Consider the following 17,357-nt stretch of genomic DNA (forward strand, 5'->3'; position numbering starts at 1 on the left):
ATATGATTGCCTTTGTTGGTTTCCCACATAGTTAACCTCATCCCAATCACCTCCTTCAATGCCTACTTCCTCTTGATCTTGTGTGTGTATTGCAGCCACTTGCTTTGTTTCTAATTGCCTGGTAAGCTCTGCTAGTTGCTTGGCAAACACCTTGTTTTGGGCTAGAATTGTATCAACATGGTTCAGCTCCATGACTCCCTTAGTGTTGTGCCTTTCTGATGCATAGTAGTACTCATTCTCAGCCACTGTCTCGATCACTTTAACGGCTTCTTCCACAGTCTTTTTCTTGTTCAATGAACCTCCTGATGAATGGTCTACAGCCTTCCTTGATTCATAAGAGAGCCCATCATAGAAGATGTGCAATTGCACCCAATCATGGAACATGTTTGGTGGGCACTTCCTTGTCAAGTCCTTGAATCTCTCCCATGCCTCGTAGAGAGTTTCACCATCTTGTTGTCTAAAAGTCTGGACCTCAGATCGAAGCCTATTGACCTTTTGTGGAGGGTAGAAACGTGCCAGAAACTTGCCTTCCACCTCATCCCATGTGGTTAGACTCCCCCTTGGGAATGATTCCAGCCACTTAGCTGCCTTGTCCCTAAGTGAAAATGGGAACAAGAGCAGTTTATAGGCATCTTCCTGGACTCCATTGGACTTCACAGTGTCACAAATTCTCAGGAATTTTGTGAGATGTTGGTTTGGGTCTTCGTTAGCACTTCCTCCAAAGGAACAATGATTTTCCACCAATGATATTAGCTGTGGCTTGAGCTCAAAATTGTTGGCCTGAATGGATGGTTTCTGGATGCTACTACCACAATTCCCAGAGGTTGGGTTTATGTATGAACTAAGAACCCTCCTCTCAGGAATGGCATTGTTTCCATCAGCTCTCTCATGGTTGTGAACTTCTCTATCCATGTTGAGATCTAGAGCTTCCTCAAAATTGTCCTCAGATTCTCCTTCAGATTCCTCTTCTCCCACTACTCTCTTCCCTCTTGCTTCCCTTCTAAGTCTATGAAGGGTCCTTTCCGGTTCGGTATATGGAGGAGTTGATGTCTCTCCTCTCCTACCTGTCATACAAGAACACAGCTCAAACACAAAGAGGTAAAATACTCTTGGTCAATGGAAGAGTATGGTCAGCTCAATTGAGGAATTAATTCAAACAGTTAGTGAGTCAGTGAGTTAGTTGCATGAATTTAAAGGCATAAAGAAGGAAAGCATGTAACCAAGTGCAGAAATTAAAATTCAACAAGTATTTAGAACAGAATTAACAAAGCAAGAGAAAATTGCTCAATCTAGTTAGCTTCCAATTTGAGAATTGTCAATCGAAAACCAATCCCCGGCAACGGCGCCATAAACTTGATGCGCATAAACGTGTTATGCTACGATTTAGGAAATTGCACGATCGGCAAAATTCTTTCCGGCAAGTGCACCGGTTATCGTCGTCAAGTAAAAACTCACAATAGAGTGAGGTCGAATCCCACAAGGATTGGTTGAGTGAGCAATTCGGATTAGAAGTGTGTTCTAGTTGAGCGGAATCAAGAATTGAGATGAGAATTGCGGAATGTAAAATTGGCGGGAAAAGTAAATGACAAGAAAATTAAATGGCTGAATCTTAAATTGCATGAATTAAAGAGCAGAATGTAAATTGCTGAAATTAAAAGGGAATGGGGATGATTGCAAGAATTGAATTGCAGAATGTAAAGAGAAAGTGGAAATCAGAAATGGGGAATTCATTGGGTTTAGGAGATATTGAAATCTCCGAATCAAAACATGTAAATCTCTTCCTCAACCAATGCATTCATTGAATTTTGCTTGGCAATCTTATATGATTGGATCCCAATTCCTTGGCTCACCAATGCTCTCTAAAAACAAACAAATTCCCAATCCCTTGGTTTAAATGTTCATAAGAAGAGATGATGCTTGATCACTGATTATACCACACAATTTCATGAACCACAATTTGGTAGGATTACATGTCACAATATCCATCCAAACCCCAATCCAATCCACTGTGAGAAAGCTTCTCTAGCATGAATCCTCCATTCCTTTCCCAAGGCTCCGAAGGATTCCAAGTATGAGTAGTCTCTTTCCCAAGACAACTACTCAATGGAATTAGATCGAGAAGCTTTCTAACAAAATTCAAGAGAAAAGATTGAAGAAGAAGATAAACTATTATTGATTCATTGAATTACAATAGAGCTCCCTAACCCAATGAAAGGGGGTTTAGTGAATCATAGCTCAGAATTCAATTACAAAGAAAAAGAAACTAGCTAAAAGTGAAAAGTAAAAGTCCCTTCTAACTTAACTTCTATCCTATTTATACACTTTCTATATTGAGCTTCAGTTGTGCTTCTTGGGCTTTGAGGCCTCTCCTTGCTTTCCTTTTGCCTTGGGTTTATGATCCATAATCTTGATGAGGTTGTTGATCCAAGTCCTGTAACATTTATTGAGCTAACTTAGTGATAATCAAATAATGACACATGACTCAATAAATTGAGATTTCAAACTCATCAATCCTTCAGGCCCAATCCCATAAACCATGATATTCAATTGGGTTTCATACCAAAGTAAGCTTAAGTTAATAATTGTGCTCAAAGACTAACTTAAATCACAATATTTTTGGCCCAGAAACCTTTTTCAAGAGTGGCGTTTAAGTTGTAGTTTAAGCTTAAACTGCAGCTTAAACGCCAGACACTTCCAGTGAGGCCATTTGTAGAAGCACGTTTAAGCTTCAGTTTAAGGTTAAACTGAAGCTTAAACGTGGAAATGGAAGAATGGTAGCCCTGGAGAGTAATGTAGTCGAACACGTTTAACCTCCAGTTTAAGGTTAAACTGGAGGTTAAACGTGGAAGAGGAATGAGGCATCCTGGAGGTCGAACACGTTTAACCTCCAGTTTGAGGTCAAACTGGAGGTTAAACGTGGAAGCTTGGAATGGTGGCCCTGGAGGTGTCGAACACGTTTAACCTCCAGTTTGGGGTCAAACTGGAGGTTAAACGTGGAGGTGGAGAGAGCAACCCTGGAGTGAAAGAAAACGTCGAACACGTTTAAGCTCCAGTTTGAGTTAAACTGGAGCTTAAACGTGGAATGGCCCCTGGTACTCTTCCTGGTTCTGGCGTTTAACCTCCAGTTTGAGGTCAAACTGGAGGTTAAACGTGGAACTCCTCCCTGGGTGGCATACTCATTCTGGCGTTTAACCTCCAGTTTGAGGTCAAACTGGAGGTTAAACTTCAATCCCAGCATTTCTTATCCTTCATGATTTTGGCGTTTAAGCTCCAGTTTAGGCTTAAACTGGAACTTAAACTCCACATGTGATATTCAAGCTTCCTTTATTGATTTTGTTGCTTCCTTGCTTAGCCTCTTCTTCCCTGAAATCATCCAAACAATTGCATCAAAGTCTTGCAAAATTTCATGAGAAATCTTTCATTCATAGCATTTAAGTAATACAACTAAAACTCATGGAATTTGCATCAAAATCATATTGTTTGGAGGGTTCATTACTTTGTTCTTCATTTAACCATTTTTGGTTACTTTAAGCTCAAGAAAATGCATAAAACAACTAAAACTAATAGAGAAATGCTAGTGAAACTAGCCTATGATGCCTTGGCATCAGGCGCATAGTGCGCGCGCGCGTCCATGGGCTTTTTTCCAAATCTTTGGCTTTTCGTGATTTCTCCACTTTGTATGCTTTCCTTTTCACTCCTTTGATCCATTCCTAGCCTTTTCAACCTGAAATCACTTAACAAACACATCAAGGCATCTAGTGGAATCAAAGGTGAATCAAGATTAACCAATTAAGGGCCTAAAAAGCATGTTTTCACATCTAAGCACAAATAAGGAGACAATCATGAAACCATGCTATTTCATTGAATAAATGTGGGTAAAAGGTCATAAAATCTCCTAAATTAGGCACAAGATAAACCCTACAAATGGGGTTTATCAGCGTGCGCGTCGCCATTGCGCACGCATGGGAAGCAGAGAGGTGGAGTGACGCGTGCGCGTCAGCCACGCGTACGCGTGGGTGCGTTTTGTGCTCCTCGCACAAAACCAGCACAGTACCAGTGCAACTCTCTGGATTTTCTACTGGGCACTTGCATCAATACAGCAACGCATACGCGTCGAACAGGCGCATGTGTGAAAGAGTAAAAATCATGAGTGACGCGTGTGCGTCGGCCATGCGTGCGCGTCGGAGTATGTTTTCTTAAAAATTTTACTAAGTCTGAAAAAGCTGCAGAATTTCATTTTCAAACCTCAAATTTCCGCCACACATAACTTCTTCTACAAAAATTCCTTTTTCAACCATTTTTGAATGGAAAGATCATTGAATAAACATTCATAAAAATCAAATTTTGAAGAATTTCTAACTCCGAGGACCGAGTTACGGACCGCCGATGTTGGTCAAAAATCAGTTTTTACCTAAAAACAAAAATCACCAATTATTCCAATGTTCACAAGCCAAATTCATTTTCACTCATCCAAATGACCACAACCCAACCACATTCACATAATTACATTCAACCAAAACTAAACCTACCTCATCTACACAATTTAATTCAATTTCGTCACCTTCCACTCCTAAATTCCTAATTTCTTATTATTCCACATTTCTTCGGAAGTCTCCACCAATCTTACCTCCAAGCCTCACCAAACCTCCACAGGCAACACCAACCTCCCAATTGTGCACCAAAATCAACCAATACTCTAACATACATAACCAATTTCACACTTATAATCAACCTAGGGTTCATGAAAATGATAAATTACAAGGGTTGGAGAGTTTCTTACCTTAATCCACTGTACTTTATGATGGATATCACCCAAGGCTCATACCAGAGCACTCCTAAACAACCAAAATCATAAAATTACTCAACACCCATAACCAAACTCGAATTTAATGGGGAAAATAAAAACTGGGCAGAGGACAGTGGATTACATACCATAAAACTTAAATATAATTGTAGAGGATGAGAAGAGCGATGCGTGACCACAAACGACTCATCAATCGGAGTTTCAGAGAGAAAGTTATGATGATTTGAAGTTGGTGGTAGCTAGGGTTTGATTTCCCACTCTCTTCTTTCTTCACCACCGAGCCTCTCTCTCAAAATGTGGAAAAATGATTTGTTTTGTGCTGAATGAGTTTTTATATAGTGTGGGCTTGGGTCCACTTAGGCCTGGTTCACTTGGTTTAACCCGTTGGCCTAATTTTGGGCCATAACCTTTAATATTAGAGTTTTAAATCGTATTTTAAATATGTCTATCTTCCCAAATTATAAATTTGGTTAAGTACGATTTTGGTCCCCAACGTAGAGGCTGAAAATTTATTTCGTCTCCGGCCTTTTTTTCGCTACAAAATGGTTTCAAAGATTTCAATTTGTTTTAAAATCGTCCTTTTTACCAATTTTATTTTTTTATTACCAAATTACCCATCATTAAAAAAACTATAAAATAAATAAAAAAAAGTAAGAAAGGGATACAGAGAATCGGGGGGAGAAAGAAAGGGGGGTGGGGCACGAGAAACGGGGGGGAGGGAAGAAGGGGGAATCACCATTGCACCGCCATACCGCCGCACCACCGCACTGCTGCACCGCCGTCCTGCTGCCTGTGATCCGCCACTGCTCCCTACACTAATGGCAAGAGAGGAGAGAGCAGAGGGAAAGAGAAAGAGAAGAGAGGAACGAAACCCTCCACACCGCCGCAACCCCTCCTCCTCCACATCGTTGTTCACCGCCGCAGCCCCTCCTCCACCACCACTGCCGCAACCCTTTCCCTCTGTTTCAATTTTTTATTCTGTTTTCTTTAATTTTTCAGATTTAAAGGATTCTATTGTTGTTGTTGTTGATGATGCTTTTGGTAGCTTCTGTTTATTCCTTTTATTCCATTGTTATTTTTGATGCTTTGGTTGCTTCTGTTTCTGCTGCTTCTGTTTTTTTTTTTCTACTTCTGATTTTGTTTTTGTTGTCGCTCTAATTCCATTATCCACTGCTACTATTGTTGTTATTCTGCTAATTGTTATCAATTGTTGCCTGCTTTTATTTTTGTGTTTTTGCATCTGCTTCTGCTTCTAGTTAATGTTGAGGAAGAAGAGGGGAGGGAGGGGTATTTTCGTCCGAAGGACGATTTTAAAACTAATTTAAACCTTTGGACCATTTTGTAGCGAAAAAAAGGCCAGGGACGAAATAAATTTTTGACCTCTACGTTAGGACCAAAATCATACTTAACCCTTATAAATTCTTATTTCTTAACCTTGTTCACTCCTAATTAATTTCCTCAACTGCAGTACCGGACAGATCTCAACCGGTACTACCAAATTTTTTAACCATATTCGTTCCTATTTAATTTATTATTTTATTAATTACGATTTGACCAGATTTTATACCAAACATGCATAAAATGACACTAGAAGCACAAGAACATTATTCAAGAACAATAGCACCAGTTACACGCAAATTTACTTGAAATACAGCGAAAGTTTTTATGTATAAAAACTCATTTCCTAGAGACAAACTCAGTTCAAACAGGTAAACATGCTCAAAAACACATGAAAATATATGTTAAACTATACATGAAATAGTACGTAAAACAGTTATCACTGATTGAACAGTATGATGAGAACACTAATATGTATTTTAAACCAAGAACACATAATGAATCTACTTAATAAATAGAAATATGACTATCTAGAGTTTCGCAATCGAAATGAGAAGAGAAAAGTGAAAATACTAGACAATTAGCGAAATAGTACCTTAAGTAATCTTTCGTATTTTATTTCTGTTTTTTGATGGAGATTTTGAACTTCTCTTGTAGATTCCCTTAAATTTTTGCGATGATTTTGACCGTTTCGTGAGAGATTTCGAGCGTTGTTTAAATCCTCAAGCTTGAGGTTTTGATCGAAGAAGAAGAAAAAGCGTCTTTCATAATTTAAGCGCGCTATTGAAACGGTTGAGTGAGTGTGTGCTTACACACACGTTAACGTGAGGGTTGTTTTTGTTGGATTTGAGCCAACTTGTATGAACTTGTAAAACAAAAAAAATTGTATATATAACAAGTCTGTTAGTTGAAAAATAGATTTATTATAAAAAAAAATTCTTTATTATTTTAATTTTTTAAATTTTTAAATTAAAAATAAAAGGAATTGGTTTGAGTTGAACACGTGTTGCGATTCTTAATTAAGTACAAAAAGTTTGTTTCTTGGTTTGAGAAAGAATAGTTTATTCTTCTTATATCCTTCCTAGGAGAAAAATAATGATATCTGTTTTTTTATAAAATTAAAATATTTTATAAATATTATTTATATTTATGTGATATAAGTGCATCATTATAGGGCTGTTAAAGGGGTATTAAAAAAAGGGAAAAAGTTAACCGGAAGAATAAGACAAAACCCAAGAATGATCGATAAAACATTGGTGATGAAAGGGAACCAATTATTCATTTTTTGAATTGATTGGCTTCTTTCTTACATCTGGATTTAAAAGCTAATATATATACATCTAATATTTTTGTTATTTAAATATTATTATTTTATTAAGATAGTTATTAATTTTTTTTTTTGGTGACTAAATAAAAAAGAAAGAAAAAAAAGAGACAAAACCAAATTAATTGGTTAGGGTTATATCTAAATCTATTAGATGTTGAAGCTCACTCCATGGTTGGCTCCAATTCGAGTGAATGTCCGCGACAGAAGCAGCTGCTTTAGCCATACAATCTGCAACACTATTTGCAGTCATCTGAATTAAAAGAATAGAGACTCTCCAATTCCAATTCATAACCTCCTGTATATGCTTTGCCAAATCCCATTCCGGAATATCCTTACCAAGCATTCTTTGGTTTACCAAGAAAAGAGCTTCTAAACAGTCTGTTTCACAAATAACCTCACGAAATCCACTCTCCCAAGCAAGAAGTAAACCTCTCCAAATTGCATACAATTCAGCAAAAAGAACACTGCACACTTCGACTTTCCCAGTACAACCTTTCAACCAACATCCATCAGGATTGCGAATGATCCAACCAAAACCAGCATAGCCAGAAGGAGCAAACCAACTAGCATCACAATTTAATTTAACAGAATAAACTGGAGGTGGAACCCAATGCAAACAAAGTGAAGGAGGAGACAGAGATTGATGCATAGTAAAACTAGTGTGAAACTCCCTTACTGAACTACGAATCAAACTCACCACTTTACTAGCACTCCATGAATCATCTATATTAAATAAGTCATGATTCCTGCTTCTCCAAATCCACCAGATGGTCGAAAAGAAAAGAAAAATATTTTCACTCCTTGCACCTCTGTAGAACCAATCATGTAAATTCGAGTTATCTGAATACAGGCCTAAAAGGTTCCAGACCTCCTTGGCACTAGGGCACTCCCGAAGACAATGAAGAATTGATTCAGAACTATTCTGACACCGATGACAGGTGCTAGATAAAGCTAAACCACGACTCAAATGTACAGTCGCCATACCCACAACCAATTATCATGCTCATTCCAGTCAAACTTTCTTTTGGCTAGCCAATTGTACCCACTCCTAGCTGAGTAAAGTTTAGAAGATGCCACACCCCACGACCAACCCGAACTCTCTCCAGCATTCAAATCCGGATTATAAGCATTCAAACGCTGTTTGACATCTTCTGGGATGATAGAGAAAATATCATGGAGATTCCATTGACTATCTTTCCAAACGTCTCTAATAGTTAAATCAGAGTCAGATATATGTACAAAAGGGACATCTTGAGCAATTGGGCCCTCAATACTCCAATTGTCAAACCAAAAAGATTGATCAAGTGACCCAACGCACCAAGAGAAGGCATCCTTAAGAGCACCAAAAGCCTTTGAGATACTCTTCCAAACATGAGAAGCATTGCAAGGGACAAGGCCATCTAAAACTCCCTCATTCCTCAGATACTTCGCCCTTAATAGAGCAACCCAAGACTTGTCCTGACAATGAAAAAGTTGCCACACCAATTTACCAAGTAAAGATATATTAACACACGCAAGATCTCTAACACCCAGGCCACCAATTTTTTTTGGAGTGATCACGGTCCTCCAATTAACAAGAGAAAGACCTTTACCATCAACTTGACCCTTCCAAAGGAACTGTCTCATCATAGAAGATAATTTATTGCAAACCCAATTTGGAAAAAAAGATACCTGCATATGATAGACAGGAATGGATGCTGCAACAGAATTGATCAAGCAAAGTCTTCCTGCTTTATTTAGAAGCCTTCCTTTTCAATTAGTTAATCTTTCCCTCACCTTTTCAATCACCGAATGAAAAGAAGCCCTACTGGTACGGGAATGATTAAGGTTAACTCCAATATATCTTCCTAAGTCCAAAGCAAAACGTATTGAAGAAACACTAGTAAAAATATCTCTTCTACGAGCAGTCACATTTTTAGAACAAAAAGCTTTAGACTTTTCAAGATTCACTTTCATGCCAGATGCCTTGCAAAAAATGTTAAGAGAATGCATGACCATTTGGACCTGACTCTTTGTAGCCTGACAGAAGAGTAAGAGATCTTCTGCAAACATCAAATGAGAAAATTTTGGGCCACCCCTAGTGACAGAAACTGGTTTCCACACACCCTCGACCACCTTATGAGATATATAGCAAGCAAGTCTTTCCATACAAAGCACAAATAAGTAAGGAGACATTGGATTGCTCTGTCTAAGCCCCCTTCTAGGAGCAAAACTATCCAATCTATTCACATTCCACATAATAGAAAGAGATGATGCACGGACATAAGTCATAATCAAATTAACAGTGATGATAGAAAAACCAAAAGCAATGAGAGTACTCTCCAAAAACCTCCAATCCACCCTATCATAAGCTTTTTCAAGATCAATTTTAAAAGCAATAGTACCTTTCTTGGATTTTGTGTGCTTCATGAAATTCAGAATTTCTTGGGCCACAATAATATTATCAGGAGCACCACGACCCGGAATAAAATCTCCTTGTAAAGGACTAACAATATTTGGAAGAAAAGGCCGAAGTCGGTTAGTCAATACTTTGGTGATAATTTCATAAACAACATTACACAAGCTAATAGGCCTGAAATCCTTCATAAAGGTAGGGTTATCAATTTTAGGAATAAGCACAATCAGAGTTTCCATGATGCTAGGATTTAAGAACTCTCCCAAAAAAGTGCTCCGGACAATATTCCAAATCTCAGTGCCTATTATCTCCCAATATTCTTTAAAAAAATAAGCTTGAAAGCCATCTGGACTAGGAGCCTTAAAAGGGCTCATACTGAATACTGCTGACTTGACTTCCGCAAAAGAGACAGGGTCAATTAACCTAGCACAAGCCTCAGTGCTTAGAGTGGGCATCAGAACATCCCCTAAACAATCAACCTCAACCTCTTCCGTTGTACCAAAGAGATTCTTGTAAAAAGAGAGGGCTTCTTCCTGGAGAATATCTGGATTAGTAGACCAAGACCCATCTCTAACATATAATCCATGTACTCTATTATGGTTTCTACGCACCAAATTCTGAAGATGAAAGAATTTAGTGTTTCTATCCCCATACTTGACCCATTGCTCTCTAGATTTCTGGTACCAAAAAAGTTCCTCTTGCAACAAAAGCCTATTGTAATCTTCCCTCAGTTCAGCTTCTTTAATTCTCAGAGATAACACATCGGTAACCTCTAAACGTCGTTGAATCTGATCAATCTGATATTCCAGCTTATTTTTTCGCACAAAAATATTTCCAAAAATCTTTGAGTTGAAGTCCAAAGAAGCCTGTTGAACCATCTTAAGTCTTTCGGTAACGCCTCCAAACTCTTGATTCCAAGCCTTACTAATAACATGTTTATAAGAAGGATGTGTTGCCCACACAGCTTGGAACCTAAAAGGATGTGAACCTTTCACTCTGGGGCTACCATGACAACGAACTAAAATAGGACAATGATCAGAATGAAGCCTGCTAAGAATTTCAGAATAATCCTCAGGAAACATTGTCATCCACGCCTCATTAACTATAGCTCTATCCAACCTTTTAGCCAAGTTCCTACCAGCCTGAACTGCTCTATACCAAGTATATCTCCTACCAGTCACTTTAAGATCAAAGAACTCACAGTCATCTAGAGTAGTAGCTAATAGACTAGCTCTGTGAGAAGAAAAATAAGCACCTGTACTCTCATCTGGTGCCACAGTCTCATTAAAATCACCAACGGCCATCCATGGTCTATTATGGCCTGAATTAATAGAACGCAAATGATCCCAAAGCATACATCTTTTTTCAAATTGAGGACTCCCATATACTGCACTACAAAGCCAAACTAAGTTACCCACACTCACTTTCACTGTGATACATTGGTCAATTTGATCAATAACCACACAAGAAGCATTAGCAATAGAAGATAGAAACCAAATGCCACCCCTGTGTCCTACTGCTTCCTCAATACCAACACAATGAAAACCCAACTTATCCCAAAAATTCTTCAAATTATTAAACATAGTATGAGTCTCAAAGAGAAAGAAGAAAGATGGTTTATATATTCTCACCAAATTTTTGCAATGCACACGGGCCATCTTGTTAGATGCACCCCTCACATTCCAGGCTATGATATTGAAACTATCCATAAAAATAGCAAAAAGGGAGCTCCAATAACAAATCCGAGACTCAACATGATGTCCATGTCTTCGACGATCCTGCCTTTAATGGACTCTCAAGTTGCAGCCCAATTTTCTCCGTCGAAACTTGCACCATACCCGCCGTCGATGCTCCATCCTTATCTACTGGTGAATTCAGCAAAGAGTTTGGGCGAGGACGCTTTTGCACAGTGCCATTTGTTGTCTCACCTTGCTGCTGATGATGAACATTGTTCCGGGTCCCCGAAGAAGCCACACTAACCGGTTTTTCAATATTGATGCCCCTGCTTAATTTTACTTTGGATCCAGTAGCATGTGTTGTACGTTGGTGATTAGGCCTTGTCCAAGTATTGGTAGCCTTGTTAGGAGTCTTCTTTACTTTTGGTTGGACCTGATGGGTGCTAAGAAAAGGCTTTTGACCCATTTTATACTTTCCTTTCCTAATCACTTGAGTCCAACCTTCCAAATCCTCATGTTGTGCATGGTCTACATGAACAGCATGCAAATCACTCTCCACCAAATCCGGGATAGTAACATTTACAGTCTCATCTCCAAGATTCTTGCCAAAATGAAAACTTGCCTTTTCCACATATACTGGATTTTTTGAATTTGAGCTTTCTGGCTGCTTTGATACATCGCTGATCACCTTGGCATTAGTTCCTCCTCCTGCATTGCTGTCAGTCTTGCACACCTTCATATCATGACCAAACCTGAGACAGGAGCCACAAATAAGGTGAAGACTTTCATATTCAACCTCATATTCAACACCTTCAACAAGAATCTTCTTAGTCACTGGCAATCCTAAATCTATCTGAACACAGGCACGAGCATATCGTCCTCTTTCAGCTAATTTTGTTGCCAAATCAACCTTAACGGGAATGCCAACTGCAGCCGCAACACGGAGCATTGCATCTTCTTGGTAGCACCAAATTGGTAATCCAAAAATTCTAATCCACACTAAAGTTGCTCCAAAACAGTTTTCACTTGATCTAAACTCTTGATCCCAAGGCTTCACAGCCACATAATTTTCCTCGATCATCCATGGACCTCCTAAGAGAACTTTTTCTCACTTCTCAGCTATATCAAACTTCACAAGAAAGTAGTCAAATCCCACGTCTAATAAATCAAAACCTCCCTTAATCCTCCATACCGTTCGGAGTTTATGAGACAATGCAGTGTAGCTATAAGGTTTACCTAGCACCTTAATTACTATAGCATCCTTATAAGGTTCTGCCAAGCAATTCTTAGCTTCTTGGGTAAACGTGACACTCGGTGGCAAGAGATCTACTTGCTTCCCAGAAACTACCGCAATGTTATCTCCCGATAAAGTTTCAACAAGTGAAAAAGCTTTAGCAATCTTGGAACCCACAACTTTGTCCCTGAAAGAAACCTTCAAAGGCTTAGAAACCCCTCCCGAAATATGATCCTCCTTTTCCCCTGATGCAATCCCTCCCCCGCTCTCTCCCTTATCTCTTCCGCCGACATTATCGGCTGCCTCACCGTGTTTCACCCTCAAAGTCTCTTCCTCGTTCACTCCACTGCTCATCTTCGATTTTCAAAATTGTACAGAGTACTACTCCCACTAAACCCTAATTTTCAAAGGGAAATGTTTTTTTTATGCTAAAGGACTCTCTTAAAAGACCAAGATAGTTATTAGTTTGTTATTTTACTTTTAGTTATAATTAATTTTAGTAATATATAAATATTGGCACTTTAATAAAATAGTTGAATATAAGAAAATAAAAATGATTATTCTCATAAAATTGTATTAATGTAAAGATAATAAATAAAAATTGTTAAATTATTTAATATCTTTAATACTTTTATATAAGGATATTTTTTTTGCGAGTAAAAGCTTAAAGCAAATATCCATCTTTAAATTATGCTCGAATTATTAAAAAATAAGAATAGCTAGAAACCTCCCAGATTTTTTATTTTTTATTTTTTTGGAAGCCACTCATAAAAATATTTAAAATATTTTTTTAAAGATATTTTTTAGTAATCAAAATTTAACATATGTAATCGATTAAATTATAGTATTTTTGTTAAAATTAGTACAAACAAATCGGTTTGGCTAAAAAATCGATAAATCAAACTTTAAGTCTAAATTAATATTTTTTATAAAAATAACTACAATAGTTCAATTATAAAAAATGACTAAAATACTTCTATATATATTTTTTGAAAATTCTAAACCCTAACCCTTCTCTACTCTCTACATCATCATAGAATTAAGACTTAAAGTTTTCAATATATATATAATTTTGATCGGTTCAAAATTTGGTTAGCTTATCGATTTTTGAGGAGACAAAAAACTTAACATAAAAATTTAATAATAATATTTATATTAAAATAAAATTTATAAATATAATTATTCTTTAAGTTTGTCACTAATAAGATAATAAATAAATAATTCTACAGATAAAAAATAGAAAATAGTTTATAATGGTACTCTTTGATTCTTTAATGAGTTAAAATCTTCAATAATTGAATCAAAACTAAACTTTTCAACGATTTATAATATTTATTGAATTTTTTTATCAATTTTTTTATCTAATTTTTATATTTGAACTCAAAGGTAGAGAGAGTGTTGCTTGTTTATTGTAATCTTGTTTTATTCTTAATTTTTTATTTTGTTAGATGATCTTTTTTTATTTTTATCTTTTTTTTTTGTTAGATAACTTTTTTTATTTGATTTGATTGTTAGATGATTTTTTTTATTCTTATCTTTTTTGTTAGATAACTTTTTTATTTGATTTGATTTTATCTTTTAATTTTGATTTGTTATGAAAGCCAACAAAAACTCACTTCAAATCTAATATGTTTTTAATGTTTAAAATTAAAAGTTATTGTACAATTAAAGCAAAAGATAAGGATTGAATCTGGATGTTTTAAGTCATAGTAAAATATGTGAGCCAATTGAAGTATTTTTTTATAAAAAATTTGGAATCATGGCTCCTATTGTCTCACCTAAGTTCTGCTTGAATCATTTGAACCTTGAAAGAACTATATGAATAGTATATAATTTATTATGTGCTCTTCGCAGTATGCTAATACACAATGCATGTACATAAATTTATGCGTTATAGAGTACAGTAGTTCAATGTTTAAAGACTGGATAAACGTGACGGATTGATCAGTTTCAGCTTTCAACATATTTTGTAACATGGTTTCAAGAAAAAAAAAAAAACTCAATTCCCTCTTGGCTTCCATCCATCATATTGAAGTTTCACCATCTAAGCTTTGCTGGGAAATACTGCAAGCCATTTTTAAAACAAGAGAAGAATCCCAAAATTGTTAAAAAAAAGAGATATTAAAACAATAGAAATAGATATAAATCAACAAAGATTACTCAAATTTGTTATCACCTTCTCAATAAGAGATTGATAGTATGGCTTAACTTTTTCTACATCAACTAAGACTTTGCTCTTACTATACAGATCATATTTGCTGCACAAAATTATGAGTAATGTAAGTAGCGGTCAAAGATGTGACCATGAAAATATAGATTTAAGTTAGACAAGAGCTTACTTGAATACGTGTAGCCATTTCAAGTTCTCACGATCTTCATCATTCATGAGATGTGTATATGCACCTTCTCTGTGTAAAGCTGCAATGATATACATCATGTAGGGTTATTGTATTTGCATAACAAAGAACACCTAGTTATTATAACACAAGATTTAGATAGAACAATAATATATATTTATATAGCACATAATGAAAATGCTTACGATAGAAAGAGTGATATCTAATAATGAACAATCCTGCTGAAGGCAGAGTAGTGCCATTTTCCTTAGCAACCTATATATTCAAAAATGTACTGTTTAGTAAAATCCTAATAAAGAAAAGAACAAATTAATACATATAAACATTATAAATCATGAATTCTATAAAGACTCACCAAATACATATAATCATCGTGTCCCCATGACATCATTACATTATTCAGTCCACATTCTTTAATGTAGATTCCATCCTTTGTGCCATATGCAGGATTTTTTATATCAGGGTTTTCTTTGAAATACTGCAGGAAGAAAGAAATTTATATCAACGACTAATTTAAGAGGAAAAAATAAAACTAAAGGAAGAGTTCAGTTGAAATTTATATTATAAGAAAAGAAATTGTTTACCTTGTGGTGAATGTTTGCTTCATCGAAGGCACAACCAACCGGAAATGTATCTCCTACAATGTATTTATAATCATTCAGTTGAAATATTGAAGAAAAGAAAAAATATTCATAGAAGGTTTAAGTTAATTAAGGAAGAGTTCTCACCAACAACCGCCCATTGAGGAAGCTCACCAAATTGAGGAAGTAGAAGAATCTTTCCAAGATCTGAAACAAATCAAAAGAACCATTTGTTAATCCCAAATTTGTCTAAAATCTGCAGTTTCACTCAATAAACAAAAGTAGTAGTCTTGTTTTTCATGTATAGCGGGGACCAAGATATCCAAGAAAGGTAGGTTTGACCATAACAGAGGAAAGAAAGATATGCATGAGTTGGTCAAAATTTTTAATTGCCCTGTTAACCAAGCTTACACAAAAGGAATATCCAAGTGTATGTACCATGAATGAGAGCAGTCAAATGTAACCAATCCTCATTAGGATAATCTTTTCTAATAGCTTCAGCAGATTGAAGTAAATGTTGAATTTGAGGTTCATCCAAATCAGGATCACTCTCATCTACCACTTCATTAAGCAACTCACAACATTCCCATATGCCCATTTCAGCCTTGTCCAATTTTCCGTAGTGCTCCCTCATTTTCTTCACCTGCAAAAGCGTTTAACAAATGAAATCTTGGTCATCATTGATCATTCATGTGAGAGAATAAACACATTTTTTAGGAAAATATGAAGTTTGCTTACAAAGTCATACGTCTGGTTGATGTGCTGCAATCTATAAAATTCCTCCACACCCTTTTGCCTTTCACTTTCAGCATTATAATCCCTGCCAAATCATCCCCATTGGCTCGCCGCATTAGCGTTATTATTATAAACATAAGACTCAAGAAAAGACAACTAGAGAATAGAAAATAGAGTCGAAACCTGAAGGAATGGCCAAATGAATTCACTTCTGGGGTTGCGAATCCATTCTGAGACACCTCCTTTGGCATTGAAAATCCACCATCCAACACAAGCTCGTTGGTTTCGTTAGAGTCCACATTCTTCACGTCAAATTGTGAATCTGAAGAATATGTCACAATGTGATACTAGTCATGATTTTGATATGGAGCATTTGTGCTATACTATGAATCCGGAAAATCAAAATCAAATAAATAAATAAATAAGTGAGAAACCAATCATATCATACCGAAGATAGGTTGCTCAATGAAAATAGTCATTTTGGATTGCAAAGAAGCAGCGTAACACACAAGAGATAACAGAAAGCAAATAAGAAAGGAAGGAGAAAAAATCGAAATAAAATGTGGGTGTGGCAACAAGTTGAGAAGAAGGGGGTTTATATAGTATAACAAAATGTCCTTGCCGGAGAATTTGAAAGCTCAGAGTCCTCAACTGAAATTTAAAACGTACTTCTATCTTTAGCAACTTGTAATCAAATCAAATCAAATATAATCTAAAACTGCTGACGTTGACCTTCATATTATTCGAATTATAAAGTAATCCCGACACCACTCTCTTTAGAATATCCTCTACACTAATAATAATAATAATAATAATAATAATAATAATAATAATAATAATAATAATGATACGAAATCAGGAGAACATTTCTTATCATCTGATATCTAACAAACTAATTAAAAGATAAGAT

At 36.2% G+C, this 17,357-nt stretch overlaps 1 protein-coding gene and 1 non-coding gene across 2 annotated transcripts; one reads left to right on the forward strand and one right to left on the reverse strand.

Moving 5' to 3' along the window:
• Positions 1–382: 382 nt before the first annotated feature.
• On the forward strand, positions 383–486 carry LOC148571526 (small nucleolar RNA R71). The gene has a single exon (XR_015880447.1). It is a non-coding gene; the product is annotated as a small nucleolar RNA R71 (small nucleolar RNA).
• A 14,085-nt stretch (positions 487–14,571) lies between these two features.
• LOC107630625 (inositol oxygenase 2) lies at positions 14,572–17,055 on the reverse strand. Its single transcript, XM_088508790.1, has 11 exons — positions 16,896–17,055; positions 16,631–16,769; positions 16,451–16,532; positions 16,151–16,355; positions 15,860–15,919; positions 15,716–15,768; positions 15,487–15,609; positions 15,317–15,386; positions 15,114–15,192; positions 14,951–15,032; positions 14,572–14,838 (listed from the first exon to the last, which is right to left on the reverse strand). The coding sequence occupies exons 1-11, from the start codon at positions 16,924–16,926 to the stop codon at positions 14,812–14,814; spliced, it is 951 nt and encodes a 316-aa protein (XP_088364916.1). The 5' UTR covers positions 16,927–17,055; the 3' UTR covers positions 14,572–14,811.
• Between the last annotated feature and the right edge of the window lie 302 nt (positions 17,056–17,357).

The sequence above is a fragment of the Arachis ipaensis genome, chromosome B3 (genome assembly GCF_059453495.1).
Source record: "Arachis ipaensis isolate K30076 ecotype BB chromosome B3, ASM5945349v1, whole genome shotgun sequence".
Taxonomy (NCBI): Eukaryota; Viridiplantae; Streptophyta; class Magnoliopsida; order Fabales; family Fabaceae; genus Arachis; species Arachis ipaensis.